The sequence below is a fragment of the Hordeum vulgare genome, chromosome 2H, assembly GCF_904849725.1.
Source record: "Hordeum vulgare subsp. vulgare chromosome 2H, MorexV3_pseudomolecules_assembly, whole genome shotgun sequence".
Classification (NCBI taxonomy): Eukaryota; Viridiplantae; Streptophyta; class Magnoliopsida; order Poales; family Poaceae; genus Hordeum; species Hordeum vulgare.
The window spans coordinates 568,886,349-568,904,841 of NC_058519.1; the positions used below are offsets into that span (position 1 = coordinate 568,886,349).

Here is an 18,493-nt window from a genome sequence, read left to right on the forward strand (position 1 = left end):
CTTAACATGTCAATTTGTGCAATCATATGTATAATAAAGAAAACCCATGGTTATGTACTGGGTTTAAACCCATGGTTATGTTTTGGGTTTAAATTGGTTTGGGTGGAAAAAATAATGGGTTTGGTTTTGGTTGGGCTAAAAATGACATTAAATAGGTATGATTCAAATATGGTTTTGAAAGATAAATGAATGGGTATGGTTCAAGTATGAAATGACCTCGTCTCCCCCGGCTCGTTCCAAGGCGACCCCAAGATCGTCCTCGCCAACGCCATGCGCTTCAAGGCCACCTGGTCCCGGAAGTTCGACCGGTCAGACACCGTCCGCGGCGACTTCCACCGCCTCGACGGCACGTCCGTGCGGGTGCCGTTCCTCTGCGACCCCGGGATGCAGTACGCCACCAGCTTCAACGACCACGGGTTCAAGGTCCTCCAGAGCTTCAACAAGATGGCGGGGCGCGACGGCAAGCTCGATCCCAAGGCGCCGCTCTTCTCCATGCTCGTGTTCCTCCCGCACCGGCGCGACGGGCTCCGCGACCTCCTGCGGCTGGCCGTCACCGAGCCGGACTTCGTCATGCGCTGCGCTCCCCGGCGCGAGCAGATGGTCGCCCCGTGCCGGCTCCCCAAGTTCAGGTTCTCCTTCCGGTTCGACGCCACGGACGCGCTGCGCGGCCTCGGGCTCGCCGCGCCGTTCGACCCGCTCGCCGCCGACCTGTCGGGGGCGGTGTCGAACATGCCCATGGAAGGGCTCTACGTGTCGGCCGTCGAGCAGATGTGCGCCGTGGAGGTGGACGAGGAAGGCACGACGGCGGTGGCATCGTTTTACACACACACGAGCCCGACCTACTCACCGTGTATGCGGCCGCCGCCCCCGCCCATGAGCTTCGTGGCGAACCACCCTTTCTTGTTCGCCATTGTCGAGTACGGCAAGGGCGAGGCTTTGTTCCTCGGCCACGTCGTGGATCCTTCCAGTTGAAAAGTTGATGGACGGTTTCGATTTAGTCGAGACCAACGTAGGGCTGCGAGTGCGATGGATGAGGTCCCATCGTCTCTGTTTCATTCCTCTGTTCTTTTGCCACGAACCTTAATTTGGTTGCATTATTAGACAACGCTCAGAAAACACTTGTTTTATTGATTTATTGAACGTTTTGTAGATTGATATAGTTGACGAATCTTATTACTTCCTCCGTCCAAAAATACTCGTCATAGGAATGAATGTATCTAGATGTATTTTAGTTTTAGGTACATCCATTTTTATACATTTGTGTGACAAGTAATTTCGGACGGAGGGATTATTTGGTTTGTAACTGGGTGGCGATTTCCTGTTCCTTTCACTAATTGGCGTCACACTTTGGGAGCATTTATCTTGACGACGAACTGAGCCAAAACCCTTCACAAAGTTGGAAGCCCCGACGTTTTCAAGCCTAACTCGACTTTGAACGTCTTGCCAAACGATCAGTCATCAGGAAAACGCGAACAATTATACAGATATGAAATATCACCTCTGAATCTCTGATTGAATCTCGAACGCTTCACAACCCTGTAAGTGTAAACACTACGTCTGGAGATGTCTGAACATATATAGACTAGACTACAGTCTACAGAGCGAACCGGAAAACTCGGTATGTTCGCCCTCAAAAACAAGTTTGATCACTCGGTATGTCAAAAAAAAGAAAAATACAAGTTTGATCACTTCTTCTCCCCTTTCTTATCATCCTTCTTCTCTTCTTTGGCCGGCCCAACGGAGAGGATATCAATCCTCCCGAACTTCCTCAGCTTCTTGGCGATCACGACGGAGTCCATGTCACCTATCACCGTCATCTTCTGATCCTTGTGATCCGCGGCTATCGAATCAATACCTGATTCAGATCATACTCAAGTCAGCAGACTGACTCCACCTTGGGTACTACTTACTTCACCAAAGATAGCAAGCGAAAACCGAAATGGATAAAGAAACAAGCAGAAGAAAAAGAAACACCAATGCAAATTGCAAGTTACTTCACCGTAGATGTCTGCGACGGTCTCCATGGCTTTCTGCTTCACTCTCTCGTCGCTCATAGAAGACACCTTCACGACCACCTTCTGCTGCCATGCAAAGAACCCAGAAATTAGCTTGAGAGCACATCCAAGAGATTGTCCATGGCGAGAGAGACTTGATCTGCATGCAGGAAATCCACTGGAACCATACCTGCGGCGCCATCCAGGCGTACGAGAGGCAGAGATGGGGTGGAGGCGGAGGGGAAGGGAATGCTGCCTGTGGTATTGAATGTGCAGACCGCAGAATGAGCCGAGCCGGGCTGGGAGACACAGCACAAATTTGTACTACAGCGTCGCGGGGTACGAGCTTCCTTCTTCTTGTCCTTAAGACCAGCTTGAGTGCACGGCTGTATCAAAATTCAAAGTGATCAGCTAACAAAGTAGTAGAACATTTTGTTGGTCGCTGCGGATGGGACAGAAAGGAGAGTAGGCAACACCAACCACAACCTATGAAGTCTGATTTTTGTAGTTCATCAGACGCATCTTGTCAAAATATTGCCGTGTTGTCAATGCCGGGTGGCTCAGCAGTTATTTATCTGCCATCATGCACCTGTCTGGTGCCTACTTCCTGTTTCATCTGTCCGTGTTTCGTTTCTCGGTGCTGTGAGGTGCCGTGTGACCGAGTTGGCTTGTTTCGCGTCTGCGCCTTGCAATATTCAGAAGTCGGTGGAAATTTTGGTAAATTTGGTTGAACGTCCCTCTCTGCAGAGTGACTGTGAAGGATAGTTTGGTGAGCCACAACCGTTGAGCATGTCATTTGCTCCGTGTTGAATTTCGTGATTGTTTAAGAAAAATAGATAAATTATAATTTATTCCTGCCTTAACTTATACTTCAAGATGATTATGTACTTAAATATAGTACCTCTGTTTTAAAATAACTGTCTCAACTTTGTACTAGCTTTAGTATAAAATTATACTAAGCTTGAGACATTTATTTTGAAATTGAGGGAGTATATGCCCATGAGGTTCAAGCAATGCAACAATTATTCCATCAATCCTTCCTTTTTCTTTCAATATGGTATCTGCCGCAATTTTCTAGACCTAGCCACCGCGCCGCCCTCGGGGCGGTAGGCCTACATGACCGTCGTCGGGGGCCGTGTCGGACGTACCTAGGGTTTGTCCGCCGGTCTTGTTGGTTGGCTGCCCTAAATAGTCTTTTTCTCGATCTCTTGATTCGGGTTTTCTCTCTTTTGTCGGTCTCTTGATCGACGTTTTCTTTTTTGGTTTTTCGATCTAAGACGGTTTGCGTCGTTCGTCGCCGCCGTCGATCACCGTGCCTCTACTTCGATATCGGCATGATCCGGCCTCTACACCGACCCGGGGGCCTCACGCGACTTGGCGACCCCTTCTTGCCGTCAACTGCGCGTCTTCCCGTCATCGTCCTGCACCGGCCGTTGCCGCCCTTCTCCGACCAGGACTGCTTCATCATCATCCGTCTCTGCCATCGCTTCGTACTTTCGTGCACCGCCTGCGTCGGGCCGGCTCCCAGCTCCGACCGCGTCGGCCTCATCGGCTTCCTCGGCCCGGTCGTGCCGGCCTCGCCGGCTGCCTTTGGCCGGCTGCTCACTGTCGGCTACGTCGGTCTCGTCAGCTGCCTTCGGCCGGCTGCTAGTTGTCGTATGCATCGGCTGCCTTTGGCCGACTGTCGGCTCCGGGTGCGATCTCATCGACGGCTTCATCTCGGACGTCGCCACACCGCCTTCATCGAACGACTTCCCCGACCTCGCGCACGGTCGGATTGATCACCACACGTCCGCGATCCACCTCAGCTACGCCGTGCGACCGACCTGGCCCGTCGGTTGCGCGCGCCTTCGCACGTCCCGTGAAGATTGTCCCGAGTAAAGCGCGCCCCTCCACCGATCGAGCATCGGGTTGCCGCTGCGTCGCCCCGTCGGGCCGCAGCGCCGCCATCCCGTGGTTCTCCTCGCAGTTGCACTAACCCGCGACCCGCCGCTACTCCGCCCTTTCGGGCTATAGCGAGGCGGCACGCGGTCCCCGCCGCCACCCGAGGTCGTCCCTATGGCTGCACCGACCTGCGCACCGCCGCTGCGTCGCCCCTTCGGGCAGTAGCGTCGCGACATGCGGTCTACGCCGCCACCCCGAGGTCTTCCCGCCGATGCCCCGTTCCGCACACTCACGCTTCGTCACCCCTTCGGGTCGTAGCGCCGCGGCGCGTGGTCCACTCCGCCATCCCCGCACGTTGACTTCCTATGGTATGCGCCACGTTGTCTCCTTCGGTGCCGGAACACCATCGTCTGCGTCGGTCTTCGTCAATGCTATCGGGTTGTTCCTCGCCTATTTCAAGCATCGCCGCCGCACTCCTAACCAGCCGCCGCCGCCGCCATCAGACCTCCATCGTCGCTCTCCTTTGGTGCTGCTGCGGCTCGCCCACCCGAGTCGTGCCACCCGTCCAACTCCTTCATCTTCGTCCAACACCAGCTCATCGTCAGCGTCGCCGTTGTCTTCCCCGACCACTTCGTCTACTCCGACCATCGCGGGCTACATCGGCCCCCGCCGATTTGCGTCGCAACCGTCGTCGAGTCCTTCTCTGCTAGCCTCCTCGACATGGCGTATAAGTTATGTGCAGGTCCCCGTCTACGCATGCCCGGTGCTGGCAACACCGTCGCATGCCTTTGTCCCATGTGTGTTCCCGGGCCTCGCAAACCTGGAGCGACGCATCGTCCATCGTCTTCGTCCGTCTACGCATGCCCGGTGCTGGCAAAACCGATACGTGCCTTCGTCCACGAAGTGTCCCCGGGCTTGGCAAACCCGGCACAACGCGTCGTCAACTACGTCTCCTTCCCGGCGCATCACTACTTCGACACCACTGGCCTGACTTACTTGGCGCCTCCTTGCGCCCGCGGATTCATGGTGACTTCCTCGACACCGTCTACCCTGACTCGACATCGACCATGGCATTGTTCACATGGCTACCTCGACCACGGCTACACCATCCTATGCACTCGGCTACGTCGACAAACGCACAAAGGGCTACCGCCTTGCTTGAGCAACCTTGTCGGTTTTCACTCCAGCCACAACTTCCGTGATGCATGGACTGTTACGACTGTGAGCGGGGTGACCGTTAGCTTACCGTCAGATTATTTTCCAGTCTCACCATCTACATCGCTATCGTTGTGACTGCGGGGAAAAGTTGAGTATCATGATTGTTTAGGAAACATAGATAGACTAGGATTTGTTCCTGTCTTGACTTGTATTCCAAGATGATCATGTACTCCTATATAAATGTCCATGAGGCTCAAGCAATACAACAATTATTTCACCAATCTTTCTTTTCCCTGTAAACACTCCGTAGAGCAGAGTGAGGCCATATGTCCTGTTCTCTCTTATAGTTTGAGGTGTCATCATGCATGATGCTTCCAAGGATGTATAAACTGTTCTCCCGAGAGATGATATTTCACCGTGCGTCGGAATATGTATTCACCATCTGTCACTGATTTGAGACTCGTGCCACATTTTCTAGTTTGTGGTAAGAAGAAGAAAATCATAGCTTGCATAACATTTCATTGGGTCTTTTTCTTCGTTTCAAAGTGTCTAATAATGTTTTGTTGTGTACCAACAAAGTGCAGCATAATATTTTGTTGCGTACGGACACTTGTTTCAATTTCGATTTATAGATACACAACGAAACATTAGATACATTTTGAAACAAGAAAAAACCAACGAAACATCATATAATATTTTGAAATAATCAAGCTTGGCTACACACCAAAAAAACATGGCATGCACCTTAAAGCAACGACAAGGATGATAGGTGCATAATCTCACGCGTGTAAAACTATGTGGCCATGCGCAACCCAGTCCGGTCGGCCCGGTCAAACCTTGCCACACGCCAGGCTCGGGCATGATAATCAAGCCCGGCGGCCGGGCTGGGCCGGGTTTGGGTTCGTAGAAACCTGATTTTACGCCTACGTCGGGTCGGGCATGTCAGACCAGACCGGGCTTTTTCAGGCTCGGCATGGGTTCAAAAATTAGGTCCGATGGTCGGGCCGGACCGGGCTCGGGCCTGGGTTTTCTACCACGGGTTTTTTAGGTCTGACATGAGGCCCGACCCAAACCGAGATATGGTCAGGTATACGTGTAAGATAGACAAGCACACATGGATGGGCCCCTTGCACGAGAGGAGACTACAAGGATGTGAGATGTGTACGTTATATCTTCTTCTTCACTACTAAGGAAAACCCACTAGTAGCACGGGTTAAAGGCGTACCGGTAGCACAAGTATCCGCGCTACTCCTACGGCGCTACAACTAAGCTTTAGCAGTAGCGCTGGTACTATCCCCCGCTACTGCTATGTACTTATAGTAATAGCGCTGCTCCAGCCCCACATTATTGCTAAAAGCTGCAACGCGCCTATCTGCCGCACGCTACTGATACACGAGTGTTGCTGCTACACTCATACCCCGCGCTACTGCTATCATTTTCTGTGTATTTTCCTACAACGTATTTACTCTGTCTTCTATAGGTTTTATACAATATTCTCTATCATATCATTCATACAATAGTCTCATCATGTCATATACATAGGAATCTCATCATATCATGAAGACACATACAATAGTCTCTCATCATATCATGTCATCATGCATGATCATCATCATCCAACACAAATGATCGATATGTCTCTTGTCATCACCTCGAAATATATCGTGGTACAAGTTATAATATGTCTCGAATACATGCAACTACGGTCATCCCATACACATGTTTAATCATCCATCTAAAATACAATATAGAAGAGAAGAGCCATCACTACGAGCAAGGGCGAAATTATGCAGTACATGAGGCATCGGTTCCGATTCCTCTCTTGCGCTAGTGCCCACATCAAGTAACTAGCTTTCGCTTCCTCTCTAGCGTCGAACCTTTTCTGGCTGCGGCTCGGGAACCGACACATTTGGGTCTGACACTCTCGCCACTCGTCGTACACTTCCAAAACCCTCCCTACGTACATGACATAACACTTCTTCGTCATCAAAGACATATGTACATGTTAGAGATGCATCTACATCAAGCGAATTCAACAATAATATGCAACATAATATACTTGAGCAACACGAAAAGAAAGAGTTAGCGAATAGATGCAACATATAGTAAGCATATATAATCTACACAATTTCATTGTACGCACACTAATTAACTAGCTAGCATTAACAAGTTTAGCAGGACCATTTACATCATAGAGTTTCATCGATACAGAAAGTACAAATTCAATCCACCCATCATCATCGACATCGTCAATCACTGCATGTTCCATCCATCCAGATCCGGGAGGACGCAACCCAGCTTCGTGAACGACGTCATATCCAGATGTTGCATGGCTATGCGAGTTCGGACATTAGCTCATGATATAGGGCCGTGGTGGAACATCCCGTTCTCTTTGACAACATCTTTCATGATGATCGCTGCAATATACCTCTAGATGTGAAATAAGTCATCTCCGACTTTATAATACGACTCGGTTCCTAATGATTGTGCCCATTTGCGAATATGGTCATCGTTTCTCCTTGTCCTGCTAAGTTGTTGGCAATCCCTTCTGAACTCCATCATGAGGTAGATGACGTAGAATCCATAGTTCTTACTTGCTATTGGTTAATGGACGCAATCGAAGTTAGTTTTATGCCCTAAATTCGGCACGCCTAATGACCCACAAGTACAGGAGGTCAATCATAATCCTTTCAATAAGTAAGAGTGTTGTACACAACGAGGAGCAGAAGGAAATGACAAGTGGTCTTCAGCAAGGTAATTTCTGCAAGCACTGAAATAGCGGTAAGAAGTTATTTGATAGCAAGATAATTGTAACAAGTGAAAAGTAGCAATAATAACAATAGGTACAGCAAGATAGACCAATCTTTTTATGGAAATGGACATGACAGAACAGTTTCTTATAATAGGCAAAGCGTTCCTGAGGGCACAAGGGAATTTCATCTAGTCACTTTCGTCGTGTTAGGTTAATTCGCATTAGGTACTCTGATAATTTGATTAGTTTGTGTACCGGTGCTTGGGTGTTATTCTTACTTGAACAAGCCGCCCACTTATGATTAACCCTCCCGCAATCATTCAAGAGTGGCAGGGAGGTCCTTAGACCCGGATCTAGCATGCAACAGCGTGCATGGCTTGGTTCAAACTTGCTTTAGGTAGTTTTCGTGTCTTGTTTGAGGCGTTGTTCTAACATAGGAATAAGAGCATCTACACCGTACGTGGAAAATTCGGGCCCTCAAATGCCCGTGGATGCGTTCGGGCGTGTCTGCAGGCACTGGTCACTTACACCTCATATTTGGTGGTATGTATCCGAATACCTCATATTCCATCCCCTAGATCCATGCAAACCATGCAAAAGAGTTCCTACGTACTACCAAGCTAGCCTAAGCTTCATTGCCAGAGATGTCCGTGGCCTCCGTGTCGGGCATTGGGTAGATGGGCACGTAGGAGGGTTGTGATAGTGTGGCTTATTAGGGATGATAGACTACTCTTATCAATAAGAAATTCCTTCTTTCCTGGGAGCAGCCCATTCGAACAGAACTCCCAGGTTAAATGTGCTTGGCTTGGAGTAGTTCTAGGAGGGGTGACCGACTGGGAATTTGATCCCGAGTGCGCATGAGTGAGGACAAAGTGCGCAGAAAAGGCTAGTATTGATATGTGAGGCCAGTCTAGATCCCGCGAGAAGTAAAGACCGCCGGCGGGTGTGTCTGGGGCGTTACAAGTTGGTATCAGAGACGACCCTCGCGCTTACACGGATGTTTGCGGATAGGTGTGTGGTCATGTTGTTCATGACGTTTGTCACCCGTCATGGCACACGGCATGGCACATGTACTGGGCTAGATGCATAGACGTTTGTGCCAAGAGGGAACGTTGTGGGCGTGTCAGGGGCGTTACAAGGGCTTGGGCTTGTCCTCCTCCTCATCCATAGTCATGGGCACCTCGAAGCCATCCGCGGTGTGCTCCACCTCCACCTCCTACAAATGATGTCGCTTTCGACCGGAGGGAATCAAGGATCGATACGTCTTCAACGTATCAATAATTTATAAAGTATTGACGCCATATTTACCCATGATTATAATACTTTTGTATGGTTTTGATGCACTTTTATATGATTTAATGGAACTAACCTGGACTGATGATGTTTTCACCAGAATTATCGTTCTGTTGTTTTTGTTCTGAAAATAAAAGTTCCCAGAATCGCCCAAAACTTTTTAACGATCTTTTTGGAACATATAAGAAATACGGGAGCAAAGAACCATCGGATGGGGGCCACCAGTTGCCCCAGGGCAACGGGGCGTGCCCACCCCCCTTGGGACCACTCCGTGGCTCCATTGCACGTGATTCCAACGCTGGAAAATCCTATAAATAGAGAAACTCTCAGAAATAAACCTAGAACTTCTGCTCCGTCGCTGCAAGCCTTTGTTTCGATGCGATCCCATCAGTATTGTTGTTGCAACACGCTGCCGGAGGGGGAAATCATCACAAGGAGGCCATCTTCATCATCCAGGTAGTCACCGTGACGAGGAGGGAGCAGTTTACCCTCATGGCTGAGGTTATGTACCAGTAGCTATGTTCTTTATCTCTCTCTCTCTCTCTCTCGTGTTTTTGAGACGGCACTATCTTGATGTATCACGGGCTCTGTTAATACAATTGGATTATATTATCTTCTTCCCTTCTATTTTTTGTGATGAATTGAATCTTTCCCTTTGAGGTTTTCTTATCTCGAAATGAATATTGGATTTGAGATCACTAAATGTATGTCTTGCACGTGGATACCCATGGTAACGATGGGGTGTTCTATTGATTCACTTGATATATGTTTTGGTACTCAACTTGCGGATTCTTGTGATGACAATGGAGTAATCTATGCATATGGGTTGATGCACGTTCTTGTCCTATTTTCTCTAATAGAAATCTTGGGGTACTCTTTAAAGTTCTTTTTGTTGGATTGAGCATGAGAATATTAAATTGTCTCATGCATGTCGAATAATTAACCCATGGATACTTGAGATGACATTGGAGTATCTAGATGACATTAGGGTTGATTGATATATGTCATAGGTGTTATTCTAGTATGAACTCTAGGGCTATTTGTGACACTTATAGGAATGACTCAATAGATTGATCGGAAAGAATAACTTTTAGGTGATTTTTCTATCTACAATAATTTTATTTTATGTTGTGTGCTAGAAAAATGAACTTTAGAGGGATTATTTGTCGCACACTGAGGGACGATCATATGATTCTATTATGTTAGCATTGTTGAGAGATTGCACTAGGGAAAGTATGAACCCGAGGCCTTATTTCCAAGCATTGCAATATCATTTATGCTCACTTTTATTACTTGTAACATTGCTGTTTTTATATTTTCAGAATACAAAAACCTATATCTACTATCCATATTATACTTGTATCATCATCTCTTCGTCGAACCAGTGCACCTGTACAATTTACCATTGTATTGGGTGTGTTGGGGACACAAGAGATTTCTCGTACTTAATTGTAGGATTGTTTGAGAGAGACCATCTTCATCATACACCTTCCGCGGATTGATACATCTTAGGTCATCCACTTGATGAAAAACTGTCACTGTCCTACAAAACTCTACACTTGGAGATCCAAAAACGTCTATAAGAATAAAGTTGTGTAATAGACATCAAGGATCGCGTGTTGCTCCGCGTGCAGATCGGTGGCCCCAGCAGCCCCCATGTCCTCCTCCTCCGTCGTCACCTCATCCTCCTCCTCCGCTGCCTCCTCCTCCTCCCTTGCCTCCTTCTCTTCTGGCTCTGGATCCGCCTCCTCCTCCTCCTCCCCGTCCTTGGGTTCACCATCCTCCTCCTCCAGATCTACCGCATCATTGCCAGTCAGCCTGGGAATTTGGGTACCCTAACCCACAACCCAAACCCGAACCGAACCGAACCGAATAACCCAAATTGTCGAGTAATTCGAGTATCGGGTTCGGGTTCGTTCTCATTTCCCGGTTGTTCGATTTTCGGGTTAGCGTTCGGGTTCTATTCTGAAAAACCCGAAATACCATACTGCACGAATTATTCATACTAGCCAAATTATGCATGCTATTATTACACTGGCATGTTACACATACTAACTAAAATAGCTAGGCTATCCAAAATACCCACACTAGCCAAATTATTCATACCAAATTTGATATGTTCTCTGAATATTTTGGGTTTTTTTGGTACCCGAATTACCCGAACCAAAATTTTGGTCCGGGTACTTTTTTTCAGAAAAAATCGATTCTCATTTTTGAGTACCCGAATTAGCCATAACCCCCGCACCGAAATAATCAAAATACCCGAACGCCGAGGCTCACTTGCTAGGACCTCGGGTTCGGCCTCGGGCTCAGCCTCCTCCTCCTCCTCCTCCTTCGCGCCTTGCTAGGACCTGCTCAAGGAGATGCAGTCGACGATCTGGCGTTAGTTAAGTTTTTCGCTCGCATGAGGTCATAGCTACTACCGGATAGTGGCGGACGGCGAACGGAAAGTGGCGACGATGGATGGGAGGGGGGAATGTGGATGGGTAGGGTTTCGATGCCGGCGGCCGGGTTAAATATTCGGTCTAGGGGTATATGCGAACGCCGGAGCTGCGCCACTCGACGACGTAGGAGACGGGCGTCGGACCATGATCAGTCTGACGTGTCGTACGTGATCCGTCTCGCCGGGGCGCCCCATATCTGCCCCAGATTTAGGCTGGATATGACGGGTGACGGTCAGGCCACGCATTTGAGGCCCGTTTGAGGAACCTATCTGGATCCATTTTCATAACCGGACAGTGACCGGGTCAGCTGTATGGGTGTTTGAGACGGGTTTGGAACGTCCGGATGTAGATGCTCTAAGTCCCTCTTTATCCTATCCCCGTCCCATTGATGCGCTTGGCGATGGGCGCATGAAGGCATAACTCCGATGGATCTTTTTGGATTCGATCGGATTTGGTCTCCGGTGTATACATTATAGATTCGGCCGGCGTCCTGGTTTTGGAGTATTTGCAGGTCCTTTTCGGCATTTTCTTCTCTCGGACGGCTATTTTTACACACATCACAGCCTTGTTATCTTTTCATATACATCGATGGCTTTTCACTCTCTGCTTCTTCAAGATCCTTGATTTAAATACGTTTGCTCAGCAGAGATGAGGCCGGGAACGAGCTTTCCTCACAGCGCACCGTCGGTGATGGTGGGTGCACGAGGAAGAAGGCTTCGACACCCCGAAGTATTTGAATGTATTTTTATTTACTTTTACACAAGAGTGTTGTAAGAACACGTGATACTTAATACATGGAGGTCGGCCATTAAGAGAAGCACCAAGATGCACTTACATGCTAATGCACTCTGAGAAAGCTCCATGCGACCCGTACTAGCATTTCTGCACGCCAATAAATGTGAAAACAACCCCTAGGCGGATGACCACCTTCCGTCTAAAAGTTCATATCTGGTGCAGCGAGTTGGATGAAGGGAGCAGAATGGCTAGCCAGTCCACATCACATGATCAAGGGCTCTTGCATCATCACATCCTTGAATCCTTCCTTCTTCCACGCATTTCAATATCCTCGTACGCTCCCACCTCCCAAATATGCCAAGCTAGCATAGCATCATCTAAATTTGTTAGAATAAACGGCAGGAAAAGAAGAGGGGACGAGTTCATCACTTCGTGCGTTGGTTCGTCCGAGGAGGGAAGAAGGCAGCGTATCAGGCTGAGAGATGCAGACTCCGGCGAAGGCTGGCCGGCTCACTCGGAGCCTGGCAGCCCCCTGCATGCCTGTCAGCGGCGGCGTGTTCATCCTCATCGCCGCCATCGTCGCCGGCGCTTTCGTCTCCGACTACTGGATGTCTGCCAGCGCCAGAGTAAAGTTTTCTTGCTTCGCTCTCTCTCTCTCTCTTCTTGCTTGCTGACATGCTATGACATGCTATAGTAGTAGGAGTAGTTGGGTTTGTTCATCCGTAAGCTGGGTACGGTCATGGGACAGGTCAGGACTTGAGAGTTTGCGACTGTACTTGGCACCGGCCGACCGACGCGTCAGAGCATAGAACAGTACCACGGTTGCCGACAAGCCTGCCGTGCAACCGAACCACCAGCCACTGAACTTTCGAAAACAGTTTGATTAAAATTAACGGGACCATCTTAGCAGTGCTGGATTACATCACTTGTTACGACTTACGAGACGTTTCTTATTATGAAATTCGCACAAGTTACAGGTTGCTTCGATCATCCCAGTGCCCGCTGCAGCCATGGCACACAATGCGGCAACGAGTCCGGAGCCGGTGCCAAGCCCGACACGCTTCACTGCCCTGGGCGCGAACCGGACACCGTCGGAGCCTGCCGGTCTGGCGCCCCTTCCTCCGCAGCAGCCACCTGCTCCGGCGCCGGAATCCGCAGAACCACCGACACCGACGACGTGTCCGGTTTACTTCCGGTGGATCCACGAAGACCTGCGGCCATGGCGAGCCACGGGGATCACGCGCGAGGCGTTGGAAGGCGCCCGCCGGTACGGCGCCAAGTTCCGGGTCACGGTGCTCTCCGGGCGGCTCTACGTGGCGCGCTACGGGCGGTGCTTCCAGACGCGGGACGTGTTCACGCAGTGGGGCATCCTGCAGCTGCTCCGCCGCTACGCCGGCCGCGTCCCCGACCTCGACCTCATGTTCGACTGCCAGGACCTGCCGGTCGTCAACGCCGGCGACCACGGCAGCCACACGCCGCCGCCGCCGCCGCTGTTCCGGTACTGCGGCAGCGAGCCCACGCTGGACATCGCCTTCCCGGACTGGTCCTTCTGGGGTTGGTAAATAGACAAGATCCAATTCGGCGTCAGCCTTACGTCTATCCATCGAGCTTTGGTTAACTCTGTTTGAACTCACGTAGGCCGGAGCTCAACATAAAGCCATGGGAAGCGCTGAGAAGGGAGATCAAGGAGGCCAATGCCGCGCTGGACTGGACGCGCAGGGCGCCGTACGCGTACTGGAAGGGGAACCCGGCGGTGGCCGCGGCGCGCCGGGAGCTCCTCAAGTGCAACGTGTCCGGCAAGCGTGACTGGAACGCCCGGATCTATGCGCAGGCACGCCACACAACTCTGCCCTAGTTCAGAGCCAGTGCTAGTAACGCTCATCAGCGCACGCTCTTCATTTTTTCAGGACTGGAGAACGGAGGTACGGGGCGGGTTCAGGGAGTCGGACTTGGCCAAGCAGTGCACGCACAGGTAAAATTCCTCTCGCCCACGCTCGTGCACGGGCACACTGGCACGCTGGCGCCTGACGGTGACATTGTTGGCACTGCTGGTGCAACGACCGACGGGCAGGTACAAGATGTACGTGGAAGGGCGCGGGTGGTCGGTGAGCGAGAAGTACATCCTGGCGTGCGACTCCGTGGCGCTCGTCGTTCGCCCGAGGTTCCACGACTTCTTCTCCAGGGGGCTCGTGCCGCTGCAGCACTACTGGCCCGTCCGCGGTGACCGCGGCCAGTGCCGGTCCATCAAGTTCGCCGTGGACTGGGGCAACTCGCACCCGCACAAGGTACGTACTACCTCATATGTCGCCAGCCCGGCGCAGCGCCGCAAGCTTTGAAGTCTGAACTACACACCGTCCATTGCAGGCGCGGGAAATAGGAGAGAACGCGAGCAGGTTCGTGCAGGAGGAGCTGACCATGGACCGTGTGTACGACTACATGTACCACCTTCTGAGCGAGTACGCCAGGCTGCTGCGGTACACGCCGACGGTGCCCGGCGGAGCCGTGGAGGTCACCGCGCGGTCCATGGCGCGCGGAAGGCGGGGGCTGGAAAGGGAGTTCATGGTGGGCACGGCGGTGGACGCTCCCGGCAGCGCGGAACCGTGCGAGCTGCCGTCGCCTTTCGGGCCCGAGGAGCTGGAGGCGCTGCGGAGGAGGAACGCCGATGCGGTGAGGCGGGTGGAGACGTGGGAGGAGCGGTGAGAACTGACGAAGGATGGAGAGAAGAGTCAGAGGATGGCGTACGTGTTCCGAGTTTCTCACATGCGCATTGGAGCCACCATAGTGCAATCGGAGTGGTGTAAATGGCAGGGAAACACGATGATGAGAACAGTAAAATGGGAATGCAGAGAATGCAGTGCGCTAGCGATCTTCCGTAGCGTTGGTGCCGTGCGGCGGTACCAAAGTGCGTCCTGGAAGATATCGTTGGGTTATTGGTATGCTTCGCCTGTCAGCCGTGGAAGTGATGAAGCAGTTGATCCACGGTGTCCGTACTCGTCACTCGGACTGTGTCCCGAGGAGATCTTTTTGTAGCATGTCTTTTTGACCTTGTGGCAACGGTATTCGGTTCCACGTTGCGTTCGCACGGCAAAGCAGAGAAAAATTGACTATGCATTCCACTGAATTTCAATAAGGCCTCGTTTGGTTAAGGGGATTGGAAAGGTTTTGAGAAGGAGAGATTTTAGGGGATTAGGTGAATCCCTTTGTTTCACCCAATCCTCTCAAACCCCCGGGGCTTTACTTTCACTAGTTCCCCGAGAAGGGTTTTGAAACATATGGATAGGAAGGGATTGAAGGAGAACGGAGGGGATTTGCTTAGGGATTAGGCTAAGCAAACCCCTCCTACCAAATGGACGTCCAAGGATCTGTGGGGTTTCTGGCCCTTCCGGGGATTTTTCTTTCAAAACCTCCCCAATCCTCCTTAACCAAACGAGACCTAAGTTAAGTACTAGTAGACATCAAAATATTTACCTTTCGGTTAAGATATTTTAGTCATTTAAGTTGTCATTTCAGTAGACAAGAATCCAGTTTGTTTAAAAAGAATGCATTTTTGAAATATCCATTGAATTTCAAATAATTGTTTTAATGCTTTGGCCAAAATGCAAACCATAATATCGCTGAAGTTCGGTAGGTTCTGAAATATTTTTGAAGCAGAAGTTTGAACCATGTTTCCTTGTAAGTTGTAACCCTATGAACCAAGAGATCATCCTCATCCACCCGTAATAGTAACTATCTGGCGATGAAGTATAGAGAATGTTAGCCATCATCGAATCCAGTTCCAGGGACAGCAAGGTTCAAGATTTCAACGTGTTTTCATCATTTTCGAGTACCAAAATGTTTATTTGTACTTTATTTTTGTAAATATGATTTATTTTGTACTTATTTAACTCTAAATTGATGCTTCCAGCCGTCTAATTTCTCCACATTGATATCCTTATAGGGGTTAGAAAATCAAACGAGACCATAACTCTAGCACATCAAGGTAAAAAAAAAGAGTTTAGTTATGCGCAAATAGATTTTATAAAAAGAAGTGTAAACTAACACCTTCTCTCTTTTCTCTTTTCTTTCTAATAACCAGATCACGAGTTAGACAACCCACGACGTTTCATTAAGACAAATGGTAAGCACAATAGCGGAAATGCGACTACAACCATTCAAACTCGAGCGTGTGGGCAGGTATCAACACCTGCTGACCACTGGACTGAGCCAAGATTCATTTAGGATGCGTTTGAGTATCGACATCATTTTTAGGCACTTTACATACTTGTTCGAGTTGGGCCTCGTTCAGTTAATGCTCGCAAGAAACAATGTATACATGTTGATTGATTGCATGCATCCCCTCTAGCATGCATGTGTCGAAGGAAAGGCATGTTGTTTGGTTGCGGGCTTGTTTTGGAGGAAACACGGGTATGTTCGTTTGGTTACATGCAAAAAAACTAAATGATAACCTCATCATCGATGTGACGAGGTTACGAGAGGCACACATAAATAGCTAACAACAAATTAGAGCATGCAGAACAAACGGAGGCACACATAATATAGTCTTAACGATGCATTAAAACAAGTTTAACATACTAGGATAACGTCTAAACCAAACGACAACACATAATATAGTTTTAAACCAAACCAGGCAACATGTCACATGCAACAAGAGCTTTCTAGATGGTCATGATGAAGGTTGTGTCATGCTTCTTGCACTTGATGACCAGCTTTATGCAGCAGCGAAGGGGGCCCAATCCTGACCTAGAGTGGCCCTGTCGTGGATCACCTAGGCCGTGACCCTCCATGCGCAACATGTGTTCATCTTTAACATAAACTCCATAGGGACAGCGAGGAAGTGCTTTGTGAAGTCTAGAGGCAAAGACAGGCTCTCCAGCTTCGGAGCAAGAATCACCTTACAAAGTGTGGGTTGGCCCTGATTCCTTGGGGTAGTACCTGCGGTTCCTCTACTTGCCGCTGGAGGGCTCCTGCACCACCACGTCGTCCCACAACAACGTCGATCTCCTTGCCCTTGTCCAATGACGGTACGACCTCCTTGCCATTGTACAATGGCGGCACAACCTCTGTGTTGATCTACAGTAAGAACAACACGAAGTCCAAAGATCAACATTCATTCCTATCGGCCTAATGCTCTTATATTTGCCCACCCTATTTACCCATCACCACACTCAAAACCTCTATCTCTCTCCTCTTCCACCTCTCTGTTTCATCATCTCTCCAGCACTATGAACCCCTTCCCCTAGGGCATTGAATGGAGGGTCTTCTTCCTTGGATGCTCGCTTGGTGACCGCACCAAATTCGAGAACACCATGAAAGTCTGCTCGAACTTTAGCAACATCGAAGACATGCACAAGGAGGCAGACGTTGTGTTAAATAAGGATACCACAAAGGAGCTGGAGACACTAATTCCTGACACAACGCAAGACGCTATGTCAGTGGACATCCTTCGATGTGCCATGAATCAAGCAGACTCCAGCGATGTTGGAAAATGGGCAAGTTGGGCCAAGTACAAGGATTACATGGCTCCTCAAGACTAGTGCTTTGCAACGTTATAGGCTAGGACGTTTGTGCCGCCGGAGGACAACCACGACGTGGTGCAAATGGTGGTCAGGCCACCGGGCGACAGGCGACCATAGAAGACCCATCATTCTTGACGAAGACGATGAGGACAAGATTGTGGCTTGTGCGATAGACGCGGTGGAGGAAGAAAAACAAGATGGCTACGGCCTCCTACCGCTCGAAGCGCCTCCAAGGTCTCCGCGACTAGGCTTAGGTGCTTGTATACTAGTTTTACCCGAGTCCCCATCACCGATGTAATAAAATAGGACCATAAGAACCCTAGAATCTACCTGATCGGAATCGATGGATTCGAGGGTTCATTGGTAGTGTTTCCCCTAAACCAATCCCCCACACTCGATGTGTCTAATCCCCAGACGCTTCAATCTTGTCCGCAAATCAAATATTGTGATTCGAAAGCGGTAAATCAAGAGATAGGGTAAGAGCTTACCGACACCGCCGCACTGGTAAATCCGGTGCTCGCCACCGCTTACGATCGTCTTGCAATCAGTCGTCCCAGTGCTCACCGCTGCCAGTGAGTGGGGAAGAGAGGAACGAGAGCTATGCGGGAAGGAAGGTGAGGGTAATTTATGAAGCGGCTTCAGGAAACGGCGCGACTTCGGAAAACAATGATGCAACCGGCCACGTGCCTCGGGTTGCATCGCTCGGAATTGACTTTC

At 49.8% G+C, this 18,493-nt stretch overlaps 3 protein-coding genes across 7 annotated transcripts; 2 read left to right on the forward strand and 1 right to left on the reverse strand.

The window, feature by feature from the left end:
* The first annotated feature begins 270 nt into the window (after positions 1–270).
* LOC123430578 (putative non-inhibitory serpin-10) lies at positions 271–972 on the forward strand. Its single transcript, XM_045114436.1, has one exon. It carries the CDS (start codon positions 271–273, stop codon positions 970–972), a length of 702 nt encoding a protein of 233 aa, XP_044970371.1.
* Positions 973–1,464: 492 nt separating this feature from the next.
* Positions 1,465–2,459, reverse strand: LOC123430579 (heavy metal-associated isoprenylated plant protein 39-like). 2 transcript variants are annotated; one of them, XM_045114437.1, is made up of 3 exons: positions 2,185–2,459; positions 2,000–2,081; positions 1,465–1,855 (listed from the first exon to the last, which is right to left on the reverse strand). In XM_045114437.1, the coding sequence occupies exons 1-3, from the start codon at positions 2,194–2,196 to the stop codon at positions 1,686–1,688; spliced, it is 264 nt and encodes an 87-aa protein (XP_044970372.1). In that variant the 5' UTR covers positions 2,197–2,459; the 3' UTR covers positions 1,465–1,685. The 2 variants fall into 2 exon arrangements, with proteins under 2 accessions (XP_044970372.1, XP_044970373.1); XM_045114438.1 differs by having other exon boundaries at positions 2,000–2,078; positions 2,185–2,457.
* Positions 2,460–12,320: 9,861 nt separating this feature from the next.
* LOC123427344 (O-glucosyltransferase rumi homolog) lies at positions 12,321–15,381 on the forward strand. Of its 4 annotated transcripts, none has more exons than XM_045111361.1 (7): positions 12,321–12,593; positions 12,663–12,886; positions 13,238–13,814; positions 13,899–14,091; positions 14,168–14,232; positions 14,332–14,545; positions 14,625–15,381. In XM_045111361.1, exons 1-7 carry the CDS (start codon positions 12,445–12,447, stop codon positions 14,958–14,960), a joined length of 1,758 nt encoding a protein of 585 aa, XP_044967296.1. In that variant the 5' UTR covers positions 12,321–12,444; the 3' UTR covers positions 14,961–15,381. The 4 variants fall into 4 exon arrangements, with proteins under 4 accessions (XP_044967296.1, XP_044967295.1, XP_044967297.1 ...); XM_045111362.1 differs by having other exon boundaries at positions 12,504–12,593; positions 13,238–13,818; XM_045111360.1 differs by having other exon boundaries at positions 12,321–12,886.
* Positions 15,382–18,493: the final 3,112 nt, after the last annotated feature.